At 38.9% G+C, this 18,191-nt stretch overlaps 1 protein-coding gene across 1 annotated transcript; it reads right to left on the bottom strand.

Moving 5' to 3' along the window:
* Positions 1-5,782: 5,782 nt before the first annotated feature.
* e2f3 (E2F transcription factor 3) lies at positions 5,783-17,633 on the bottom strand. Its single transcript, XM_055219647.2, has 7 exons — positions 17,072-17,633; positions 15,779-15,881; positions 15,485-15,704; positions 11,855-12,022; positions 11,607-11,721; positions 11,378-11,516; positions 5,783-7,274 (listed from the first exon to the last, which is right to left on the bottom strand). Exons 1-7 carry the CDS (start codon positions 17,324-17,326, stop codon positions 6,994-6,996), a joined length of 1,281 nt encoding a protein of 426 aa, XP_055075622.1. The 5' UTR covers positions 17,327-17,633; the 3' UTR covers positions 5,783-6,993.
* Positions 17,634-18,191: the final 558 nt, after the last annotated feature.

The following is an 18,191-nucleotide window of genomic DNA, read 5'->3' as shown; positions in this document are numbered from 1 at the left end:
AAATAAAACCTGTAATTCATATAAAATATACAATATATACAACATGACCCATGTGCAATATCAATGACAAATCGCAGACACAATTAGTTTGTATAAATTGGGGCAGACCTGATAAACATTTGGGCAGCCAGTAATCTGAAGGGGCATCTGTCCGGCTGCTTGTGATAATTTAGTCAACAAATGAGGCATCTGGGTGTAAATATCAGACATCTGTGCATTCATGAAATCATGAACAAAACTGACCAAAGTTCCCAGCTGGGTAACCCCAATTATTTTCCCAAAACACATACAATATGATATACATTATAATTGAACAACACAGTTCCTGCTATTGTATAGGCAAGAATCTGGTGCATTGAAGTTTATGACTCCCTTTCTTAGTATGCTCACACCAACAACAAGATAACCTGCAAGACGAGACGCAAACAGATAGTGTTTTATAACCCCACAATAATGCATTTGTTATAGGCCTCTTCTGCAATGTTTGCAATGCAATAATCTTCAGTTTTTTGTTGGCACTGTACAACAGACCTCTGACCGCAGCTACAGACACAGAAAGATGCAGTTTAGTAATCAGACTCATACTGAAACAGAGAGAATGGAGAGCAGCCCGCTTCTGATTGGCCACATAGGATGCGGCGTATCGCAGCGTAGTGTGCCATCAGCCAATCAGTGCACATCATAACACGCCGCCTGCTTTTATGAATGAGGAGTATCGTACACTTCGTTTGAGCGCACGTGTGCGCCGTCTACGCTGTGCATGTACGTTTGAGGACGGATCTGTGGGATCCAAACAGCAATCTATTAATGAACAAAATAAAAAACACTTTGGAAAGGTGGATCATACAATAAGATATGGAGAATTAGACGCATGAGAAGTTTACATAAGTGCTTTGCACCGGCTTAAATTTTCCAGTGGTGACTGTTTGGACAACAGCAGCAGCAGCTGAATCAGGCATTAATCAAGGGCACCCAAATATCAGTTTTCACATAACCAATGGGAACAGCTGCAAGCATTTGTTTTAACTGCTGGATGCGTGCTATCTTCTGAATAACTGGTAAAAAAAAATCTGTGACTTTCCATGAACCTCGTGTCTGGCAAGCAAAACTGGGGAATTGGGTTAAGTGTCTGGGGCCTGTTTGGTGTCTCAACAGTGCCCCCTATTGGCAGACGAAGGAAAGACTACTAAAAACACATTACATCATAGATTCGGTGCCCATTCACTGTTGCTTGCTTTCAGACAAAGAGCAGACAGGCACAGAGCCACAGTCTTTTAAAGAACAGAGCGCTCATGGTCTCTACAAAACTAATGTGAAATGAACATTGAACCACATGGGCCTCAAAACACAAATAATACATGAAGAACATGGTTCTTATATTAAACATAAAAAATAAATAAAAAATGCATGTAGTATGCACCTTATTAATATGATCCATTAATAATACTGCAGAAAACAGTGCACCCACACAATTATAAAAAAAATGCTATTTAAGTTTTCTATAAAGAAAATAAGTGCATTACACCGACTACATGAGTAAAACATTTTCAAGATTGTGGTGACATCTAATGGCAAGCAAAGGGAAGGAAAATTATTACAACAGACATCATTGATAAATGTCCTCATATTCAGAAAAAACGCTAATGTGAGCAGAAAAGGTGACCCACCTGGCCACCCACCCAACCATGTGTTTTTGAAACACCAATTATCCAATTCATTGATCCAGGAAGAATCTTAGATGATCCTTTGGGATCTTTATACCTCTATGAGACATATATCATCCATCAGGTGATCTGAGTTAGGAGATCTTTTGTTAGGAGTCTCAGAAAACAACTATATATGATGTATTGTACTTTTAACAATACATCACTCAAGGCCTTTCAATCACTTAAAGGCACACAATTTCAAGTAAAATGGTCTTGTATATCAAATGAATCCTTTTATTAAAAAATGCACAAAATGTACGCACAGTTCTTAATAAGAAAACATCAAAAAAAAAAGAAAAGATAAAAAGCCTTAAAAAAAAAACAAATAGCATGAAATCAGTACTGTGCAGAAGTTTTATAGGCAAATTAGATGCTTCAACAATAATAAAAAAGATGTTCACTTATCAACATACTGGTGCAAAGTGTTCAAATAAGTTTACTATGAAGGCATTTTCTGCCATTTTAAATAAATTAAATCATCAAATTAAAATAAGAATAATCATTTTATTATAAAGAACTGTACACAAAACGTGGCATAATTAAAAATACACAATAGTATTTTTGTTTCAATGGCAATGCATCATCATTGTGCAACCGAAATAAAAATTTTAGTTAATTAGTGGGTGGTTTACTTGCTGAGTGACTAACAGAATGTCTGTGTTGACAAATTAAGCCTGGGCCACACTATCAGAATCTTAAAATGTGAGGACCAGTAACATCACAATGAGTAATTGGATGAAGTGCTGTGTAGTACATGCACATTCGGTTTCTGTTAAATAATTAGCCTATAAATTCATGTTTTAAAACCTCCCAAATGATCCCAAACACGCACAAATTTTGCACACCCGCCCCAAGCCAATTTTTACCCGCCCAATCTAGCAACACTGAACTGGACCCCACAAACATTAAAGTCGCCATGAAATTTAAATGAATTTTTGTCTCATTTATTTTGTAATATTGGGGTATTTTTCACAAATTACTTATCTGTTAGCATTATTATAATCTTTAATCAAAAACCCAAATTTCCTTCCCTCATCAAAACGATCTCTCTTAACTTCCGGTCATATGGTATGGCAGGTGGCAGGGTTCGGGAGATCGCATCAATTAGCAACACAACCCAACTTCAAAAAATCCAATCAGATCCCGATGGACAAATTCAAATCCAGCCCTGCCTTATTTCAATTCAGAATGTGGTTTCAATCAGATATACACAACCACATGGAAGACAAGACAATCGCTACTTCCGTTTCATGGCTAAAATAATAAAAATGTAACAATAGTGTGTGGAGTGCCACGATGTGGTCATGACAGTGTACCACACACCATCAGATTCCCTTCGCAAACAATGCAAGTCTCGACTGAGAGCACAGGAAATCTTGCCAAAATCAAAAGTGACTTCACACACAGTAAACAAACATGGCAGACAACCCGGATAAAGAAATTGCATAAATACTACCTAGACTGCTTTTTACATCTCTGATGTCCATCTCACTACTGTGGTTGTTATGCTTTATATCAGGGGTCACCAACGTGGTGCCCGCGGGCACCAGGTAGCCCGCACAGAGTCTGTGAGGTGCCCGCCAAAGCACATTCTATTAAAAGTCTCAACTGTAATATTTATTCATTACATATTTTTTATATTAGCTTGGCTTGGTTTATGTATGTTAAAATTTTAAACAATACTAAAACATATAAACAAGTCAAATAAAATAAAATAAACAAGTAAAACAAAAAAGTTTTAAGAAGACTATATCAAAAAGTAGCCCTAAAGATTGTTTTATACATTGTGGTAGCCCTTGCTTATAAAAAGGTTGGAGACCCCTGATTTATATCATGTCTTTCATCAGCTTGCATTCTGATTGGATATCATTTTGACTTCTTTTGCAAACCTTGTGTACAGATGTAAAACTAAGGTTCATTCAAATAGTCGCTAGGCACGTTTTTGTACAATAAAAGTTGCTAAAGGGGTCTGAAAAGTTGCTAAATCTAGCAAGAAAAGTCACTTATTTGGCAACATCACTTCATAGAGACAGAGCGCAGTGCATCATAACCTGAAAACCACGCCCACCGGGGGAAAACAATCCGTCTCCATTGATTTTGTGTTGCGAGAGGCTGCCACCTTGTCATTTCTGGCTTATAACAAAAAACTGAATAATTCATAAAAGCTGCTGCGTGACAATGTGTACAGCTAACAAGTCAAAAAACCCAGAGATAAGTTTTTAAAAGCTGTCGACCCCCCCCCCCCCCAAAAAAACGAGCGTTTAAAGGTAGGGTAACAGATTTGATCCTGAAACATTTTTTGTTATGCTGGTTAAAAGTCTCCTCACATCCTGATAGCAATCACTGTGTTAAGTTGTTTAAATGTATTTGTAGAAATTTATGTCATCTGTGAAAGGCGTAGGACCAAAAAATGTTCAACAAATCATAGATTTCGGTCCGAACGGACGTTTCCATTTTTGTCCCTCATACGTAAGCATAATTTAAATGCCCACCGCGCAGCGAGTCCACGCAGACACCATACGTCATCGGCGCGTTCATGTGCGCTCACCTACTGCCTGTAAACAGTGAGAACAGCAAACTTTTTTGCTAAATTGACAACCTACACAGTAGGCACAAAACTAAAGGCATCTTTTATAACAACAACAGCAAAAACTGCCTGGATCAGCAAGAGCAAAAACCCAAATGAACATCGGTAACTTTACTGCTTTACCACGAGATGCAAACAGCTGCAGGACGCAAAGAGTCTGAAAGAGTTGTTGCACAGTTTATTTTGGTAAGGTAGGTACGCGATATGTTTGTATTGAGATGGATTCAGATATTCTACTTTGATGAAACATTGTTGCTTATGAAATTTGTGTTCGTTTACGGATTAGCGTAACGATATAGTTACTACGTCTACACAACCGAACGTGTGCTTAAACTAATTCTGATGTAAACCAGTTGTTTGGTTATTTTGGCAGTGTTATTCGACTTTGTACTGCAAAGTTGTCTCACTGCTGAATGAGACATGAGATGTGACCGTCTGATCTGTGCGTGTTCATGTGTTTTGGAAGAGGCGTGACTTTGGATGGCGGTTTGACTTGAGGGTGGGATCGGGATTTCATTGCTAGGCGGCTACCGTTAGCATTTTTCAAAATGTGTTACCCTACCTTTAAAGACACAAAAGTGGAAACAGGCAACTTTTCATAGTACTACTATTAGTTTCCGCCCACTAGGGGGAAACAATCACGATCCAGTTTTTTATCCTGAAAGGCTGAGTTTTACGGCTTGACAGTTTATAAAAAACTTATGTTTTTTTGCTTGTTAGCTGTACACCTTGTCACACAGCAGCTTTTAGGCATTATTCTGTTCTTAAGTTTTATCTGTAAATAAGTTTTTATAAGCTGTCGACCAAAAAAAGCAAGCGTTTAAATACACAATATTGCAAACAGACAACTTTTCATAGTACTCCTATTTGTACAACTGCGGCCACTAGAGGGAAACGTAGTCGGCGATCCCTTTCTTCTCCTTAAAGGCTGGGTTTTACGGCTCGACAGCTTATAAAAACGTATTTCTGGGTTTTTTGGCTTGTTAGCCGCTTTTTAGGCATTATTCTGCTTTTTGTTATAAGCCAAAAATGACAAGGAGGCGGCCTCTCGCAATACAAAATCAATGGAGATGGTTGGATTGTTTTACCCCCTGGTGGGCGTGGTTTTCAACTTAGCATAACTGCGCTCTGTCTCTATACACTTTGCTACTAGCAAGTAAACCCCACCCACTGATTAACATTGAATTTGCATACATGTTCCCTCTGAAAACAAAAACTACTAAATGATAGGGCAAAAAAAAATTTATTTTCATTTTAACTTGATTTTTGTCATCATTATTATGCAAAGATTAATAAAATGCATTTTATTTTATTGCAATTTCTTTTCACGTTTGCCTTTTCATTTTAATATTGGCAGTTTTGTTGTGGAAATAAATATATTTTCTGTCTTAATTTAACAGGGACGATGGATTGTCAACATAAAAATATTTTCTTTACATGTTTAATTTGAGCACATTTTGCATACAGTTTTAAATAATGAAAAGGTACATTTCGTTTTCATGTAATCATTTAATTTATTTAAAATGTTCAGAAAATGCCTTCCCACAGTTGACATGAATACTGTCCTTATTCCAAAGACAGTACTGAAGATCTAGCACAAATTCATTATTCACAATTTAGTTTTACAACAGCAAAACTGCATTAACATATTACTTCACATATTGAAGTAGTAAAGGTGAACTTCCTAAAAAGTTACACAAGGTACAAAACTACATAAGCAGTATATCCACCTCATCCAATCTGCAATCGTAAAGTGACAACACACTCATTTCCAAACATTTCTCAGGACTGGGGAAGAAGGGAAACTCTTTGGGCCAGGGGTTACATGTCTGGAAAACCACCCTTTAAAATATCAATTACAACTGGCTGCTAGTGGGGGAAACATCTATACATCTTCACATTTCTAATGTTGCATAATCAAGTAGCAATTTATTCACATGTGCATGATGGCTCGATAAGATTCCAGTCTTCAGTGCAATTCAGATACTGAAATACAATCATCCTTAAGGGGGGATATGTATTAGGGTCATTTCCAAAATTTCGCTTTCAATACAAGTACAGAAGAACCTACAGAATCATTACATACAGAACATATGTACCATGCTGAATGAATGGAGCAATATAAAATTAATTTCTTGGCATGCAGAAATTATTTGGTAACAAAAGGGATGGATGGGAGTATAGCTTAAGAACTTCATTCTAGATTCTTCTACTCATCAAAATGACTACATAAAGCTCTCACTCCATTATCTCTCAATCCATTACCTGAGATAAACCATAGTGGCTAAAAGAAAAAACTAAACTAATTCACAGAAGCCACCAGTCTGGATTATTCAAAACAAAAAATTAGATCTTGGTCATAAACCAATCCTATGATGTATGAAGAAAACTAAATTAGATGCCATGGAAGCAAAAAAAAAAAAAGATTTGAACAATTATACAACATCTGCTCAACGCAGAGAGTTACACTCCGGTTATTGGCCGAGGTTAAAAAATGGCTGCCCATCACAAGCACCAACACGACAGCAATCATGCAACTGGCCACGCTACAAACATACCTTAAAATTACATTGTGGGTACAGCTACCCATCCTTAAAATAGTCCAAACTGTTTCATCCGAAATCCAAGTGTAAACAGTGAACGTCACTTTGGGAAAAAAGGTCTAACACCAGTATGACTTCTCAACAAGCCAGATCAAGTTCATATCCTAAGGAGGTCATCTAATGCCAGCGTGTCCAAGTCACAGGAGTCGAAAAGATCACTTATACCCTGCTCATCACCCAAGCTCATCATGTATTCATCACAGAGCAAAGCAGGAGACAGAGGCACGAAGGGAACAGACTCATCTGGCTGCTGGAGGATGGAGGACAGGGAGGAACTGAGGGGCGACATGGGTGCGTTGCCATCCGAGGAACCATAACCATAAGCGTTGGAGCTGCCATTCATCTTGACGCTATCAGCCGTTTCATCTGAAGCACATTCTAAATAGAGAAAGAACGGTGAAAACACATTCCTGTAGCTTAACAGGTACAGCATGGCATTAGCAGCGCAAAGATTGTGGGTTCGATGCCAAAACACACGGACAAAACGTCAATGCAATGCCAATTCCTTAAATATTAGGGGTGCACCAATATACCATCCTATAATCGGTATCGGCCTATAAAAGCAATTTTCCCACTATTGGACATCGGTTGATGATTTAAAATCAGATCGATAAACCACTGATCTATATAAATGATTGGATTGCGCATAGAAAGCTAATGTAACAGCGAGAAGTGAACCTACCAGAATAGTTTAAGCTGCCATCTTGCTATACCCAACAGGCAGAGGGCGTCATTGACTTATTCAAAATCATGATCCAAATTCACCTGGTTTACAGCGTATCAATCATACAAGATTAAGTTTTAGGATGTGTAGGAAAATTAATTGTTACTTCTAATTAGGAGTGGGAATTAGGGGTGTAACGGTTCAAATTACTCACGGTTCGGTGCGTATCATGGTTTTGGTCCGTTTCGGTACACTTTGGTCACAACAGGCTTTGAGGTTGGCAACAGATTTGCATACTTAAGAGTTGATTGGACAGGTACTCTCACGTAAACACAAGCAGAGCTTATTCAGAACCATACATTAGCTGTTTTACGCGTTGTTTTTTTTCCACCAAACTATATTCAGGGTTCCCACAGCCTTAGTTAACTTCAAATTCAAGGATCTTTCAAGGACTTTCTTGATGTGGGGACACATTTCAAGTGAGAGCAAGGTTACATGGTGTTACCTTTTAAGACACATTGTTACAGTTCCCTTTCGAGGAAACTCACGCTGCGTCACTGCGGTGACACTTTTGGGGACGCCTCCAGGGGTAAGTGCGTCTGAATGCATACATCAAATTCAACCAATGGTGAGGCTTAACGACAAAGACAGTGTGACGTGGGAGCCAGGAAGTATATCGCTATCTGAAATAATATTGCCAAAGACAGCATTACAGAGACGGCAAGGGACCTAGGGTTGATCCGATCGATCTGCCGCAGATCGGTATTGGCAGATAAAAGCATTAAATGACTCGATCGGGTACTCTCTAAATTTGCCGATCTCATGAACCGATCTGTGTTTACTTTTGTCATCATAGGGATCCTGAATGCAGCTGCAGTTAGAGAGGATTTTTACGCAGTGCGAGCATTTTTATAACCCGCTGCTCATGTGCGACATGCAGATTTGGATTTCTCTATTTATTATTTGCATGCGTTTTAAAGTTTTGAGTGTTTAAACTTTCATAGGGCCCTATAATTTCCGCGTTCACGGAATCGCGGACGGAATTGCGGAATTGGCAAATTAACACGGAATCTAGTATTAACGCGGAATTTTGCGGAATTTTACATATTTTGAATAAAATTATGTTTTTGTGTGGGAGACGAACGTATGTCTGGGTGAAATGCAGACCGGGGGAAGTAAATCTGGGCGACACGCCCCCTCCCGTCGTTTCAGACCCCCTCCAAAACACTGAAACCATGGCGAAGCGGCTCTCCACGACTCTGCTTTCGTCAGCGAAAAAATTAAGAAATTCGACGCTAAGCACTTAGTTCCGAGCAGGTCTCACATGACTTTTATGTTACCGGAGAACTGTTATTTTGGAAGTTTTGTCAACACTGTTCACGGTGAGCGCAAAGATACATGCACTCTCTCATCCACGTCTGTCTAACTGTACCTCTCTCACGTGCACGCGCTCACGCATCTGTCCGAAGTGCGAACACAAATCGTCATGTGTTTGTTCAGTTTTATGCATTTCAAGCGAGCTGAGGCAAACTAACTATCCCTCGCATTTAAAATGCATCATGGCGCCGCTCTCTGTCTCTCTTTCGCTCGCACGTGCAAAGAGCTGCGTGCTCATGTTGGCCGAAGTCAGATCACTATCCTGTGTATGTTTGTAAAGTTATATGCATTTCAAGCGATTGTGTATAAAATATGGATCGCGTTCCGCTGGATTGATGTGTTTTTAAGCACTTCTGAAGGCACAACTGCTTTGACACCTTGTTGTAGCCTCCTGCAACAACACTAAACAATGCATTGAATTGAGTTGTGTGTGTGTGTGTGCGCGCGCGCGGGTGTGTATGCAGTGTAAATGCATCTTTTATAGTCATTAAGTAATCCTGTTATCCAGTTTTTCCCTCAAATCATTTACATTTTAATCATTAACATTAAAGGCACAGTCTTTTTATGACTAAAATAAAAGTAAAGGGTAAAAAATATAATTGCCAAAAATTAAAACGGATAAAACGGAATTTGCAAAAATTAAAACGGAGAAAACGGAATTTGGGAAAAAATTAAACGGAATTTGGAAAAAAATAAAACGGATTTTATAGGGCCCTACTTTCATTTTCCCCACAGCGGCTCTTGTCTGCATACACCCTCCACGCGCACACAGCAGCCTGTCATCAGTGCACGTGTACAGAGCGATCTCTCATGTCTTAAAGCTACAGTATCCCAATTCATCTCTCAATAAAATCACTTTTTGCTCTTACTCTTGTTTCTTTACAAACAAAAACAATGTTGTTTAACAATTGCAAAACCAGCAAATTATTGCATCCACATACTGTACTTAAGCTTGACTATTATTTAGATTTTAGAATGAGCACGCTCGTCATTAATAATACATATGCTGCTCACATACGCGGCCTGCCCACTGATGTGATACGTTCGCTACTGTAATGAAGATGAATGTGTAACTCACTGTTTAAAGGCGGAGTCCACGATGTTTGAAAAACGCTTTGGAAAAGGAGACGGGCCGACTACCAAAACACACTTATAGCCAATCAGCAGTAAGGAGCGTGTCTACTAACCGACATCCTGGCCGGGTTGCGTATGTGTGGGGCGGGTCTATCAACAGAAGGTACAGATTCTATTGGGGTAGGGGCGTGTTTGTTTAGGTGATTTCAAATATCAACATTGGCTTTCAAACATCATGGACTCCGCCTTTAACAAGTAAAATGTACATCTTTTAATAAATAACTATGTACGTGCTTAAAACAACTGCATTGTAATAATGTAAAGGTAGACTTCAGATGTAAAAGTGGAGACTGGTAAGGTACAGTTTTATCATTAAAATTTGATAACGTCCCATTCATTTAATAGAATGTTTGTGCAAACCAAAATGGTGGCGCGGTGGCTTCACAATTGTGACGTCAAGCGTATTGCAGTCATTTATATTGATCAGTGACCCTATTTTGAATTGAGTCACAATGACAACGGAATTGCAATTTCAGGGCTCCAGACAACTTTTTTCACTAGGAGCACAGTGGCACCCAACTGAAAATTTTAGTGGCACAACCAGAAAATTTAGGGGCGCACACCGTAAATCAACATGCTAACCAAATCTACTAATTTCCACTGTATTACTAAGAAAAATTTAATAATAGATGCAGAAATTACAATGTGCTGTTTCAAATTCAGTGTCACATTTTATTCTGCACTTTTGAAGATGCAACAACAAGGTAAACTGACAGCACCATCATGACAGTACAAATAGTAAACAAAATACCATACATTCAGAATAAGAAGTAGGCCGTGTTAAATTTCAACATCATCTCTGCCTAATCTGTGCTCTGATTTACTGTGCCTTCACACCGACACCGGCGAGAGCGTCAAAGTAGCCGGAAGTCATTCATTTTCAATAAGAGCCGGCGGCGAGCCCCGTCGAGCAGCGGCGCGTCATGTACAGCGTGAGCGTCGAGTAGAGTTGAAATCCGCTCAACTTTATGGTAATGAGCTATGACGCGGCTCGGCGGCAACCAATTGGAAGGCGGAAACGTTTGGCGGCAACCAATCGGAAAGCGGAAACCCCCACTTGAGAGGATTCCAGAGAATGCATTCAAGTGTCAGAGGGTCCGCTACACCTTTTCTATAGCATTGGTCGCAGTCTGGAGCCCTGAATTTGTAAGATACGCACATCTAGGATTTTATGACTTAATTTAAAATAAGGAATTAAAAGCAAAACTATCCATATCTATCAGGATTATTTCAGTAATGGCACAGAAATTCTGTATCATGCATCCCTAACTTATGTGTCTACCAAATGCAGTGATTGTGTTCTTACCTTGGGAGACTTTCAAAAATGAAGTGTGATTTCCATTCACATCAAGGCTGTTCTGAATTAGACTACCAGAGTCACCACCATCCGTGCAGAGGAAGACATCAATAGGACCCTTGGAGCTACTCAGGTGGACCTGTAAACTCTAAAAGATCATTGCAAATATGATTCAAGTACAAAAGTCCAATTAAAACTCACACATCATAACTTTTATAATCGAATAAGTCGCATTTACCTCCTTTGGGTCGGGCACTTCCAGCTTCGTCTCAGAAGGCGCTTTGACAGCTATGACCGTTTGATCCTTTAGGCTTTTTATTCTTCGGACGTCCTGGTATGTTACGTAGGCATATGTGAGAACAGTTAAGGACAAGACAACACAGGAGACAACTCAAGCTGACATCCAGGTCCTTGCTTCAAACTTCACTGGATTTCATTGATCACTGCACGAATGAAAAAGCCAAGCAAACTGCTAGTGAAGGATATTTTTTGCTGTGGATCTCCTCGGTCATCTGCTGGACGTTGTGCGTGCAGGTCTGAATGAGCTCATCCAGCCGTCTCTCCTCCTGAGTGAGCTCCAGCATCTCTCGGGTCAGGCTGTGACTGGACATGGGTGGAGACGGCAGTCCTTCCTCTGCGGGTAGACTGGAACCCCTGTAAGATCAGATCACAGGTCAGTGCTTTGCTTTAAACAAAAATAATATTAAGACAGCTCAAACCTACAATTTAAGTCACATTTGGCAGACACTTTTATCCACATGGGTTTCCTTGGTCTAAAATCATGACCTTTTGCGCTGCTAATGCAACACTACCACTGACCTATACAGGAACACAATATTTCAAGAAAATATTCAATACAAATCTGTAAAAATATACTTTTTCTGCAACAGAAAAGCACAAAGCATGACAGACATGGAAAAATTAATTATTTCATAAAAATTGAATGAATCAATGTCTGCATAAACTTCATAAGCTAACATGTTAAAACCTAAGGGTATACTGTATTGTTTGTTAAAATGTAGTTCAAAATAAAATAAGGTTAAAAATATGCATTACTTCAAGGTGGATAAACATTTGGTTACGCAATTAACATATTTTCTGGCTGACAGACTAATAATTTGAAAAATCTGGAACACTAATGCATGGTTCACACCAGATGCGGTAGAGGCGGCAAGCGTGAGTGATTTAGATGTTAAGTCAATGCAAAGACGGGAAGAGGCATCCTGCGGAGCGGTACGCACGGAAAGGGCAACGCCAATTGAGCGTTGCCACTGGAAACGAGCGAGTTGAAAATTGTAACTTTGGCAGATTTCCGCGCTGCGTTAACCAATCAGGACCTTGCTGTAGTAGTGATGTGATTACAGAAAGCGAGCAGAGTGTCAGCGAGTCGCAGAAGCCTCTACCATGACACGAATTTCCGTGTGAATGGCTTGAATGACAAAGATTTCACGTGTGAATGACGCGAGTAAACTCAAAATGTTCAAGCGTCCAACTACGCGCGAATAGCACGTTATTGCCGCTCCTGATGTGAATGCACAATTACAATAAGGTTGTATTTGTTAGCATTAGTAAATGCATTAGCTAACAGGAAGTAAAAATGAGCATTATAGTTTATTCTTTTTATTATTTGTTTGTTAATGCCAATGGTGCATTAAGTAAGGAATTAGTGACGGGCCGTTTAATTATTCAAAAATAATGCACAGTCATGGTGGTAATGCGGCACAACGTGAAGCAGCGAAAATGCTTAAATTAAGATTGATAAATTTTGTAGAAATATTGTTACTACACGTTTGCTAATACATTAACCAATGTTAACAAAAACACCAGTAACCCTTCACAACAAGGCTGTAATAGTAAACATTAGTAAATACATTAACTAACATAAACAAACATTAAACAATATAGTTTTCCAACATGTCTTAATTTGGGTTACTTAGTTAATGTCAATACAGTTACTCATGTTAGTTTAAGCTTCATTAATGTTACAGTACGGAGTATTCCGTTTTTCAAGTATGCAACCATATGCGCACGATCTATCACAAAGCCGTGCAAAGCATAGTTTATTTGACTCATTCGATGCATGCGCATTGCAGAACTGTATGCAGCTTTTTTTTAAGTCCGTTATTCGGCCTTTAACAGTTACAACGCTTGGTTTTATAAATGTATTAGTAAATGCCGAAATGAACATGAAATAACAATGAACAACACTTCCAAAGCATTTATTAATCTATGTTCATGTTAGCTAATGCATTAACTAATGTTAACAAATACAACCTTACTATAAAGTGTTACCGAAAAATCTAACAATTTAATGTTCTGTGCAATGCACTGCCCCGCTCCATAAACTACTACTGCAAGTGCATGTGAGGCCCTGTCTATGAAATCCAGGTTAAAGTGTCAATATAATGAAATTGAGCATGAAAGTTAGATTAATATTAATGTGAATACAATGATAGAAATCATTGACATGACCTTAGTTAGTAGTAAAGGTTATATCTTCACAGACTGTGTTTTACATTATGTAGGATGATTTTATGATTCTATAGACGTTTCATCGGACACACGTGCTCAGACGCGATACACGTCTGGATTCGACTTTACTTCCGGTTTCGTTTTTTTTAATGGTCTGACTAGTTGCTAAATTGATCTCTTGAACAAATGCCTTGCCGAAAATAACAATGTTTTGGTTTCATAGGTAATCTATGTGTTGTTGTTTTTTGCTTGTTATATAAATAAACTGCGTTTAAAGAACTTTGTTGTTATTAATTCTTAGCAGAGTTCACCGGAAGTTACGTGTGGCCCACGACAGCCGCTTGTTTATGTTGTTACTGCTGAAACGATCTATAACCAACTTTTCTTAGATTTTACAAATTGAGTTGTCAAAATTATTATCCATGACTATCAAAATCACCTAACTTCTTTTAAGAATATTTCACTTCCTAGGAAATCATGTGATCATTTACTCACCCCCATGTCATCCAAGATGTTTATGTCTTTCTTGGTTAAGTCAAGAGGAAATTACGTTTTTTTGAGGAAAACATTTCAGGATTTTTTTCCATATAGTGGACCTCAACATTTTTAATGGAGCTTCAAAGGGCTCTAAACGATCCCAACCGAGGCATAAGGGGCTTAAAACGATCGTCATTTTTGCCACACAAAAAAATAAGTACTTTTAAATCACATCTTCTCGTCTTGCACTAGACTTGTGATGCGCCAACGTGACCTTACATATTACGTAATCACGTCGAAAGGTCACACATGACGTATGCAAAACTACCGCTCCAGGTTTACAAGTTTGGAGAAAGAGGACCGTTCCAACATTAATTACTATCAATCCACATAATAACGTAAAAAAATGGTTTGTAAGTGTGCGTTTCATTGTTCGTAGGTGCTATGGCATAGCCACGACGGCTTTCATTATACTTTCACGTCGTTGTCCACGTCGACATGCAAACACACATGCAGACCATAGTAGCGCGAATGTCAATGAAGCAGCAGCTTGGCCAGTTTAACCCACAAGCGAAGAAGAAACAGCAACTTGTGTATGATTTGAGAAGACCAGTGATCAAAGTAAATAAACAGCGACTAATGTTGCAGTTTGAGCTAAATCACTCCTCAACTTGGTCCATCCATGTTCTCGCCGTTACAAACAGAAATACCCATGACGCAGTTTTTTTACCTGACGAGAGGGGTTCTAGTCGACCAATCACAGCGCTTGTGGTCCACATAGAACTGACGCGATGTTAAAAATGTGGCAAGGTGCACGTCGTGCTACGCAGAGGCTACTGCTAACCTACGGCGTAGACCTTACGCACAAATATAAATTGGACTTCATGCCTCGGTTGGGATTGTTTAGAGTCCTTTATAGTTGTGTTGAAACTGCAATTTTAAAATGTATTGAAACTGTAAACTATTGAGGTCCACTATATGGAGAAAAATCCTGGAATGTTTTCAAAAAAATAAAAAATAAAAATTTGTTTTCGACTGAACAAAGACAGACAAACATCTTGGATGACACGGGGGTACGTAAATAATCAGGATTTTTATGAAAGTGAAATAATCCTTTAAACCTTTAATATTGACTGTAAAAATCAAGTAATTGTAAGTGAAACCCACAGCCATTGGATGTTGTTCTTTGACTTCTTTTTGATAAGACGCACACCCTCCAACACATTAGTGATGTCATAGAGACGTCTCTTCTGAACATTGAGCACAATGGCGGCCTTATTCAGATCCAATACGCCGTCCGAGGACTCGGCCAGCAGCTGACAGAACTTCTTGGTCAAGAACCCCAATGATGTGTCATACCGGGTCTTCTCCGGCGGAGTTTTAGGAGCTGAAATGCATACGGAATTTAGATGCACGGGTAATTTAGTGTTATTACTGTGGACGACATGCTAAATGCATTACCTTTGGGAACCTTTAGTTTAAGAGCTCCTTTGCGACTTCGAAGTGTTTTAGCCGGCTCACTGTATTGATGGTCGGTAATGTCAAGCTCCAGTCTCCTTTTGGCCTATGTAAGAAAACAAAAAAGCAACCATTAGAATAAAAAAAAACTCAACTCAAATTTATGAACAGAATACGTGGCAGATGTTTTGTATAACTTTAAAATGCGTACTCTGGGAATCAAACCAATGACCTTTGCACTGCTAAAACAATGCTCACCAACTTGAGCTACAGGAACAGTTGATCAACTTAGGCACCCCCACGAAAAAGACTTAAAATAGCCCTAAAATGGCAGCACTTGCACAGGTTAATTTACCATTAGCTCATTTTTGCTTGCTAACATTTCATTCAAGTGCAAGTAAATGTGGGCAGTACAACAAATGTATTTTATTACCACAGTATTAAAACTTAACTATCTTACCAAGAAGAAACTTAACCACGGCCACTCAAAGATAAATATAGATGAAGTCAGGAGCTATTTTCATTAACTGCATCCATCTGTAGTAGTTTAAAATATTTTACAGCAGTAACGTTTGTGATTTTGAAAGTAACAATAAATTATTTTAAAACTAACCTACAATTAGATACCAAGATGAATGCAATAAAAAAAAATCACAAAAACAACCGCTAGCAAAGCATTCTGCTTAGCTCAGAGTCCGCGAGCTCAAAACTGACTCCATCCCCCAACCAAAGAAAACAAACCAGGGCCTAGACTTCTTTAATTCAATATTTTAAACATTATGCAAGTATTAACATAAACTATAACATATGTTAATGCAACCCTCGAGTTTAAAAATAAAAAAATTTCATATAAAAACGAGAGATTACATGAACAATACACTACTTTACTTGTATTTCCCTAAAAGTAAAACAGCAAGACACACACATATATATGTTGCACCTACATTGCCTAGTGCAGTTTGTGTACATGTTTAAGGTATTTTGTAAAACAAAAGTAAAACTCCAGAGCCACTAACTTATGGGAAACACAGTAAAGTTAACTTACGTTACTTGCAGTAAACAATCATACGCCATAAGCTTTTTACTGAACCTTACCCAATTTTAGTCGCTAAATATCTAAATTACGCCGTTAAACAACAAAATAAACAATGTTATCTTGAATGTATCAAGCATAAAAAAACAACTCTACCGGTAGCCATGATGACAGCAGTAAGCTAAAGGTGTTTAATAACTTATCGCGTGCAGACAGTATGTTTGCAACAAAACAGAAAGTAAAGCATTAACGTTATTATTTACCGGTGGTCGTCCGGGTCGCAGTGCTGTCCCATGGGTCGCTGTTTGTAGAGGAGTTGTGTACAGACTGCCTACAGAAACCTCAGGCAAACACACATTATTTGTGGACGGTGGGGTGTTTATTTGTAGACGCGTTGCGTTGGAGTAAGCTGTAGATCGCCGATCGGAAACAACCGCAAAAACTGTGTTTTGTTCACGGGGAGAACTCCTCATCCCTAACATGACTTGTCCTGGGACCGAGGAAGACCCCTTTCTCATGATTTATAGAGGCGCAGGTTCCCTTTGTCCCACTTGTGGTTTAACGCTCAATTCCTATGATATCCGTCCGGGTGGACTTAAAATAGTCACGGATTTTTAAAAAGCACAGTTTGAAGAATGCATCGCTGTAATATGAATTGAATTGCTAAATTTTAAAAGGCTCGATGTAAGCGATTAAAAACCAGTACGAGCTCCCTCCCCGCAGAGCGAAAAATGGCTCCAGGAAGCAGACAATGAAGTAGGGGATGAGGTTTACGCGCGAAAGGTCCTCCCGCGAAACTCGGATTTCCCGGGAAAAATTTGAAAGCGATTTGCATACGGCCAATCATTGGACGGCACGGCTCTGTTTTCCGGGTGATGACGAGTACGCGTCTTGGAACCAATGAGTGCGCTTGATGTATAATACAAGATACTCCGATTCAGTGGTCGTGTCGAACGATAGCAAAATGTTTTTTTGTTATTTTCCAACTCGATTTTTGACCTCTTGTAATTAACTAACTAGTTGGTAGGTTCCAACGGCTGAAGCAACGGCGCTGACTGCGGAGTAAGGTAACCATTTTAACAGAAAATGTTATGCATGCAAGTTAGTCGATCAACAGAATGATCGTCGTATGTTATAATGTTCTTAACTTGATTTAAAGCTTATTAACGTTTATCAATGCAATGCTATCAAGGCCGCTGCAAAGTCCCGAAGCCACGTTTTAACGGTTACGTTAATTACATGTTAAGTTTCCTTTCAGTGCTGGTGGGGATAAACCGGCCAGTTCAATTGAGTTAATGTCTCAAACCTTTCCCGTCTTGACTTGGTTGTAGTAAGTTAACTTATGATATGTAAAATGGCCCGTATGTTGGGATAACGGTTAGT

This window comes from Misgurnus anguillicaudatus, chromosome 20, assembly GCF_027580225.2.
Source record: "Misgurnus anguillicaudatus chromosome 20, ASM2758022v2, whole genome shotgun sequence".
NCBI classification, from domain to species: Eukaryota; Metazoa; Chordata; class Actinopteri; order Cypriniformes; family Cobitidae; genus Misgurnus; species Misgurnus anguillicaudatus.
Note: the sequence above shows the minus strand (reverse complement) of the source record. Positions and strands in the feature narration are given on the sequence as shown.